Here is an 8,603-nt window from a genome sequence, read left to right as displayed (position 1 = left end):
TCTAAATCTCCCTGGGTCCTGAACTGAATCTTCTCCTCTTTGGCTCACGCCACACGTTTTCAATGGGGTTGAGGTCTGGGGACTGAGATGGCCATGGGAGGAGCTTGAAGTATTTGTCCAATTTTCAGTAGATAGATAGAGATATTATGGAGAGTACTATATATATGAATGTTTTATGTAGTTTATATAGTGTGTATGTTCAGTGCTTCAGAAGTGCAGTACATAAGCTGAAATGATAGTCACACATTTGTTTTCATTGTTGTAACATGACATTTGACAATGACTCATGTTTGTGCCACTCTTGTTTGGTGGGATTTCGTTGACAGTGAATTCTTAAAAGACAGCAAGTCTTTGTAAGTTAAGTACTCTAACCGAAGTAACTGTTTTCATAACAATTTAAGTCTCTTTTGCCGTTATTTTCCGTAATTTATAAGACCAAAACAAGTATGTAAAATAAATCCGATCGTTTTTATTGTAATAAGGTTTATTGTTTGTGCTTGTTAAAAGAATACATGGACAGGGGAAAATGAAAGTTAAAATTAAATTCACCTGTAATGTTGCATGTTACGTTCAGGCTGAAGTTTCCCCCAAAGCCGAATATCCGGAACTCCCACCCCACCCCCAACCTGACGGCAGCCTAACTGCCGCTTCACTCCCCGGAATACTGGCCACAATGGAACCGCGAAAGCAGCCGCTGTACGCGGTTCCCAAACCTGCCGTGTAACGTGCCCGACGAACCGAGTCGCGTTCCCCAGCACCGGTCCCCGGTCAGAGAGACTCGCAAGTGGCGAGATTTACTCTCGACAGCTGCTAGGTTCGCTTTTGACGAGTTGCTTTTGGTGAGTGTGGCGGCAGCGTCACATCAAGTGACTTAAAAGCTAGCCCGCGCTCACTCTGGAGGGGTTTCAAGCCGGTATCCCGTCTCGCCTTGGTCGAACGCAAACGGGGACACGCTGTAAGGCTAAAAATACCTGTCTACGACTATATTTGGCTTGGCTGGTTCACAATTGCGCCGCTGAAATAGTAGGGCCCGCCCCGGTACAATGAATGGACTCCCTTTCAACTTCCATCCTCCGTCTGCCAGGTGCTAAAATTAGCAACAAAGCTTGCGTCAATCACGAGCCTCAGTGCGTCAAGGCTTTCCCCGCCCACAGAAAAATTCGCGCCTCGTGATTGGATGCTACGATTTTGTTCTTTCTTTTTTTTATCAGGGGGCTTCTGAGCAGCTTTTTTAATTTGATGTTTGTCGTGTCCAAATGCCCGCTGGACCTGCTTGACCTCACCCCACGCAACCCCCCCAATAAAAAAATTAACCACACGTTTGCCCAAAATGCGAACATTATTTTTGGTTTGGGTGTATTTTATTTAACAATTAATATTTTTGTTCCTGGCAAAGAACCACAAGTCAGGTGGTTTAGTGAGCTGCTTTAATTTGGTATGTGCGTCAATGCCTTCCTACGCATTAATACCAGCATCCATGCACAAATTCACCCACAGTCTGATTTGAACTGGAGAAAATGCTTAACATGCTGAAACACGTATCAGTTCCATCCCTGAAAGAACAAATTATTTGATTATGCGTTTTATCTGCTCAGCCACAGCAAGGCAAGAGGATTTTATTATTTATATGGCACATTTCATACACAAGGCAAAGACGCAACACTTAAAAGCATTAACAAACAGAAAAGTTAACGACATTTAGAAGCAAAGCAGGGAAAACTAAAGTATAGCTTACCAAATTGACTCAAGGGACGTACAATGAGAACATTTAAACACATTAACATCAAACTTTAAAAAAAAATAAATAAATAAAGGTAAATAAATAAAGATAAAATGGTTTCTAAAATTACTAAAAGGAAAAAAAATGATGACAAGACCTTAATCAAAGGTATGGAGAAAAAAAGTAACATTATTAATTAATAATAAAAAGCATTTACACTCGAGGCTGACTTCACTTCTGGTGACAGCTTATTCCATTTGCGTGCAGCATAACAGTTAAATTCAGATTCACCATGTTTACTTTGACAGCAGAATTGTGAGTTCTGACAAGCTGGTAACAGCATAACCTTGTCACTAAGCGCTACATTACAATCCACAAAAAAAAAAAAAAAAAAAAAAACTGACCTGAAGCCATTGGAAAACAAAAATAAAAGAGATGCACCGATGGATAGATGGATAGATTGCATATAACTAAATATACTTGGAGGAACATAAACCAGGAAGCATTAACAACAATGTCACAATAGATTGGGAGAAGCAAGATATTCACCATCTCTGGTATTTAAGAGAATTGTTTGACGTGTCTGGCTCCAACGCTGATTTGTTGCGAATACTAAACACAGTGTCCTGTGCAAGCCTAAAAACCACATGCCTTTGGCATTCGTAAATTCTCCACCTAATCTGAAAAATCACAAGTCTAATGAATTTAGTCCAATCACAATATTAGCAAAGCTATTTTCCGAGCATGCCCAGTAATTTTGTTTTCTTATCTCGAAAATCACCACAAAAAAAAAAAAAAAAACAGTACACACTGTGCAAGGTATTAAAAGAAGCAAACTGTTTTGTGTGAAGAGTGAACAGTATAGTAGACATGAGTAAAAATGTATTTTTACGTTCAACTTTTGTGCTTAGGTTACATTTCAGTCTGTACTTTTTACAGGTAGAGAGAGGGGATAAGGGGAAAGGACAACAAAGTTTGTCAAACTGGAGGTAGATATTCCATCATAGTTTCAGAAATACCCCTCAAACATTAAGTAACAGGTAAAAGTATGTATGTAAGTGTTCCCACAACTGCGAGACAAGAATAATTGACACCTCGTCAGTCACACCTTCTGTTTTCTAGGTCATTGCAAATTTCTCCATTGTAGGGCAAATAAAGGTTTTCTTATCTTATCTTATGGTGGGTTCTTTCAAATCAAATTTGCGGCACCAGATGGGGCCAGAAGGAAAAGTTTTGTTTTGTTTTGTTTAGTTTTGGGAGGGAAGGTCACTGTTTGTTTGTTTGTTTGTTTGTATTATTACTCCATGCTTTACTAATGTAGTACTGTCAGGTCATACTGGGTGTTTTAACAAAAATGAGAACAGCCACCTCTGGAAGTGAATGTGAAGCGTTGTGTAAAGAAGTAAGCACAAGCTCGCCCTACCGCCCACCAGCGAGGGTCTCCCTGAACTGCATCCATCAAACCAACCAGCTGGCTTGGGCTCCCTCTCTCGCTCTGCCACTGTGTCTCTGTGCGAGCAGCTCAGAGAGACCGGAGAAGAAAGAGGGGAGGGTTCTACTTGGAGTGACGTCACCTATCCCATGGCGTCACATTGACGTAGCGCATACCAGGCGCTCTAGTGGAGGCTGAGCCCACATAAATGCACTATTTGACTTTCTTCCCTCAGACGGCGCGCATAAACAAAGTGCACACTTTGCAAAGTGGCGCTCACAACGGGACGGAAACGGACACTCTTTTGAGCACTCATGTGTTTCTATTTTTCATTTTTACAAACACTTAGACTACTTTTCACAAAATAACAAGGAAGGAAACAAGAAACTTTTACCGCGATTTTCAACTAAAGATTTTGCTCTTTCTTTTTTCTTTCTTTGTATCTGTCATTTTTTTTTTTACATTTTCGACTTTTGGGTGATTATTGTGGATGGGAAAAGGATACTTGATGCGAGCTTGTCATCACAAGTAAAGACGGAACCTCCACAGCAAAGCAGTAAGTAATACTTTTTTAATAATTAGATTATCAAAAAATACACACACACACACACGTGCCCAACCATGAGAATATGCCCCACTATTACGAGCTTTTTATGGTTTATACGATCAAGCGGTGGCCCAGACGTGTTGAACAGTCAAGCTCGGCTCTGGGACGAGTTCCATTCATTATTTTTTTTTCCCTTTTTTCACGCAGAAGGTCTCTGGTTGTCATGGAGATGAGATGCCTCATAGAGTCAGACGTCAATTAAAACCGTTGCAATCTGTTTTAAAATTACTTTTAAAAACAGCGTTTTAAGCTTCAAAAGTGTGATGCCAGGTCCTATCAAAGTCCAATGAGTAATGCAAATTCATTTTTCTTAGCATCACTTCTGGTGTTTTTTTTTATCTCCTTAATTCTTACTACAAGAGTTGACTCAAAGTGCCACTGTTTTCCTCGATCTGACAGCAGTCCATTTCTGTGTGGTTTTACACTTGACTCGCTCGCCCCTTTTTTAAATGTCTCTGTTTGCTGGAAACATCCCGCTGTCCGGCTTTATTGGCGCAAGGGAGGGAGGCGAGTGAACACCGGGGGTTTACCGGCGCACCGGGTGCGTGTTTTGCGGCTTATGTGTGGCTCTCATGGTTACCGGTGCGCGCTGAGCCAAAGGAGAGCTCCCCGCACAGCGCTTCCAATTCGAATGAGTTTTTACCTATTTTCTCATTTAATGGAAATAACTCAATAGTCTAGTGCCCCCCCCCAAAAAAAGGCCATTATGCTTGTTTTAAAGGTTACTTGAATCTGGTTATTATCATAAATTCTTGCTTATAATATCAAGGTTGGTGTCGTTTTTTTTAATAACTGTAATGACAACTTTCTGCGCAGGACCCTAAATTTAAACTGAAAAGGCATACTAACTTATCTAAAACATGTTACGCTTCACTTCGAGTTCGTTCCGCCTTCATATTGAAGTACAATAAGTGTTTATTACGATTCTTATGGCTGCGTGAAGGTTGGAGTTGCCCAAAGCAGATTAATACACTGCCTCCAATGTTGAGAAAGGTCCGTGTCCCCTTTATGGAATGTATGCAAAAGTGTGGTGGGACCGCGAGTGTGCGGCGGTTACAGGTCACAAGAACACATAGGATAAAGATTTGTAGAATCTCCGTTTTGACCCGAGGGCGTATGTGGCGGAAAGGGGGCGCTCTAAACCTTGAAATTCCCGATGCGCCGTGCGTCCGACTACATTGAGAGGCAGCCGGAGACGCACCGTGCACCCAAGTTCTTCTTCTCCGTCCCTTTTTCTTTTTCTTTTTTTTGCGTGCACGCATGCACGTGTATGCGTGCATGGCTGCGTGGGGTCATGCCGTTAGACTGCCCTTCTGGATGAATCCCCAGCAAACGAACACGGTGGAGATCAGAAGCGAGCGCCATGCAGCTTCTTGCCCACACTCCGTTGCTTTAGTAAAAGTGCTCACTTGTCTGGGTTCGTATATGTCTGTTTCTGTGGTCACATTAGGCGTTGGGACTCAAAGTGAAAGTTTTTGCACGCCTACGTGCTGAAATTCACGTTTTTTTCTATTTGTTGCACACTGGGGGGGGGCAGTTGTTATTCATGTAATTATGTCTGAAATGCTGTTTATTGACAATTTTGGTGTCATGTTTAGAGTTCATTGTAGTTCTTTATTGTTAAAATTAAAATATATGTCGTTCAGGGAACATAATAACTCTGATAGTAACTGTACTGGTTCTGAGCTTTCGACCCGTCATCCTCTGTCACTCTCTCCTCTAGACACAGGTTCGGAAAAGTGCCTCCAGCCGAGATCGCAGTCCCGGCAATTGGAGCCTTCCACCGCGAAGCCGGACGAGCCCTGCCCGCTTCAAGAGCACCGACCCGCTCGCAGCCACGCCACCCCACACACCCAGACACCCAGCACCATTCAGCGCGAAGCTCTCACGCCAGGTACACCCAAACGTTGCGTTTTTTCTTTCTTTCTTTCTTTCTTTTTTCCTTTTTTTCTTTCTTTCTTTCTTTCTTCCTTTCTCCCTTAAGAGTGTACGCGTGTGTTAAAAAAAAAGTGTGTGACTTAAACATAGATTGAAATGTCTCGTTTTTGTGTTTGCATAATCGCAACTGGAGTGCAAGTAAGCGCGTGTGTGACCGAGTGCGGACTGATCTGACATTTGACTTTTTCTTAGTCAAACAAAATGAAATTTCATGTCATATATATCTCCCATCACGTGTGAGAAATTATTTACAGCAAGACTGAGTAATTTAATAACTGACAAGTATATCTTTTCTTCGGCCACAAATCAATATAGGCTTGAGAATTCATCCCGTGTCAAACATCAGCTCAGTTATTTTTTTTTACGCTCACTGACAGCGTTTGTGCTTTTCTGTGTATGTATTTGATGCAATTCAACTGCAAACAACACTCCTGATTTTTAAAGAAAATATCAATATTCAATTTTTTTTTGTATTGATGTGTGCAACCTCCATGTTTTTATTTGTTAGATCTATGGCATTCTGACAATGAACAAGCGCACTCAGTTATTGGAACAGCTGCAGTTTGTCCAGTTGAAATGCGCGCCTCGAGGTTAGATACTGTCTCCCTTCACCTCGCTGTGTACTGCTGCACAACTTGTGTGTCTGACTCTGCTTGGGTCGTCTGTCCTCTTGCTTGCACGCACACACAAACACACGCACGCACGCACACTCACACACAAGCGTGAATGCAAAAAAAAAAAAAAAGAGGGCAATGTGAAAGTGGTGTTCAAGTGTCAGGGTTTTTTTTCCCGCTTTTGTGACATAAAAACAAATTCTATAGTTGTGTGCATGGGAGTGTGTGTGTGTTACCAAGAGAGGGCTCTATATTGAAGGCCAAACCAGAATGAGGTGGTTTTACTGGTTTTCCTCTTATGAGATGCTGGCTTATGTTTTTGGCCAGAATGAGTGAACACGGGTTTATGTTTGTATTTGCTTTCAGACACACACACACACACACACACACACACACACACACACACACACACACACACACACACACACACACTTAAATCGCACGTGTCTCTCTTCACCTGAGGCTGTCGGTACAGTTTAAGTTAGACTACATGTTTTTGTTTGATGTTGCCGTAATTCCTTCATCTCGCCGTGAGTGCAAAAAGCGATGTGACACAACAGGTGCGACACAATCCGCCTGAGGCTCGACCGACTGGTGCGAGCTTCCTCACCACTGCGCCCTTTATGTTTTCTCTCATATATATTTTGCGCGTGAGTGGTATAAAAATCTCGGTCAATGTTGAGCTCAACTTATTTGTTTGTATTCAGACACAAAATGTTCTCAAAGAAAATAATGCAAATGGCATAATCCATTGCCAACATAGAATGTTTATTAACTTTACAAGCGATATTTCAAGTACCCAATTTCTTGACTTAAAAGGCAAATAGCCTGATTTTTTTTTAATCAGCATAAGACGCGTGACGCGCAGAAAGTCAATCTTACACCTGCTCAGACCACGTCTGAGTGATTAGTGTAGGGTTGACAGCTGTTATAACGCAAAATATTTCATTCAGAAATATGTGAACAGCGGTCAGTAAACCCTCTGTATTACACATTTTTAAATCATTCCACAGGGCAGCACCGCGCTATGCTGGGGCGCATAAATGATCCAGGGTAGGGTGGCGGATCTGCTTTCGCCATGCCGAGGCTCGAGTGTGCGACGAGCACGCTGCATTTAAAGGGAAAAAAAAAAGCAGCGACTTGGACTGGCCAAGATTGAAGTTGGCTGTCACCACTCCCACAGCGGCACAGCCCTCCCTGTTTGCAGAACTGCTGGCGAGCGCTCATCAGCGCAATTAGCTCGATTAAGTCTAACCTGCTACCGTGCATACATATGGCACGTGCCTGGCAGGACTGAACATGAAAATCGAGGCCAAAGACTTACCGACACACCTATAATTAAGTGTAATGACAAGGAAATAGATTAACACTGTACAGTTTGCCAGATTGTGTTGTCTTTTCTATTCAACATGGTTGATTTTACCATATTTTACTGAGCAACAAGGAAGACAAATGCATGCTGTTTTCATATTTACTCTTCATTTTTCAGCATTCTGATTTGTCACCAAGAGCTTTTTGCTCTTCATCAGTTTTAGGTTGGTGGAAAAAAAAAAAACATCCAGAAAAGCTAAAGGCATGTGTGTAAGTAACCGTTAAGGTGCTTATTTTCCTGAATTTTCGCATTGTACTGCAGGGAGTTTGGCTGAATATTTTGAATTTTATGACTGAAGAGGCTAGTTCCATTGTATGCTTTTTTTTAAAAAAAAACTCTTCATTAATTAAGCCTTAGATGTCGCATGGGGTATTATTTTACAGAACTTGGGGGGGAAAAAAAAAGAAAAAATTGCGCTAGTTATCAAGAAGGATTCTCCCTATTTTGCTAAATGAATAAAGGACTGTTTATGTATATGTGTGTGTGTGTGTGTGTGTGTGTGTGTGTGTGTGTGTGTGTGTGTGTGTGTGTGTGTTTGTGTGAGTCATACTTGAGCTTTTCAAGGCTTCACAGGAACGCTGCCCTTCAGGAATAATGTCATTGTCTTATAACGACGCAAATTAGTGTGCCTTTCCGCCCATTTCCGCCATGACTAAAGCTGCTCTCGGTCATCGGGCGTCACCGCCTTTCAACTTCGAACTCAATGGTTTTTGTGCCTTTTAATAAACCTATGACCTTTAAACGGCCTTTAAAACCACCCGATGTGCAAGTGGATGGAAGTATCTGCAAGTGCTCTACCCACAGTCGGGCTAATATGTCCCGTATTTGACTGGACAAACATGAAGGGGGCGATTACGGCACACAGTGCGTATGAGGGTGTCAATGGTAGAGTGGCTGTGTTGACAGTTCTCGCTCGTATA

General features: G+C 42.0%; 1 protein-coding gene across 5 annotated transcripts in view; it reads left to right on the top strand.

Moving 5' to 3' along the window:
- Positions 1 to 3,361: 3,361 nt before the first annotated feature.
- nr4a3 (nuclear receptor subfamily 4, group A, member 3) overlaps positions 3,362 to 8,603 on the top strand; it is a 25,658-nt gene continuing 20,416 nt past the window's right edge. Inside the window, exons 1-2 of one of the 5 annotated variants that reach the window (XM_019892172.1) lie at positions 3,362 to 3,708; positions 5,489 to 5,653. Coding sequence is in view for 3 of the 5 variants with exons in the window: in XM_019892169.1 (XP_019747728.1) it covers positions 5,020 to 5,176; positions 5,483 to 5,653 (328 nt within the window). In the remaining 2 variants the exon portion in view is untranslated. Of the gene's footprint in view, positions 3,709 to 4,623; positions 5,177 to 5,482; positions 5,654 to 6,205; positions 6,288 to 8,603 lie in introns of those variants that run through there. The other 4 variants (XM_019892171.1, XM_019892170.1, XM_019892169.1 and 1 more) reach the window with 4 other exon arrangements.

This window comes from Hippocampus comes, unplaced genomic scaffold (assembly GCF_001891065.2).
Source record: "Hippocampus comes isolate QL1 unplaced genomic scaffold, H_comes_QL1_v1.1 scaffold153, whole genome shotgun sequence".
In the NCBI taxonomy this organism is placed as follows: Eukaryota; Metazoa; Chordata; class Actinopteri; order Syngnathiformes; family Syngnathidae; genus Hippocampus; species Hippocampus comes.
The sequence above is the reverse complement of the archived record's forward strand: the minus strand, read 5'-3'. Positions and strand labels throughout refer to the sequence as shown.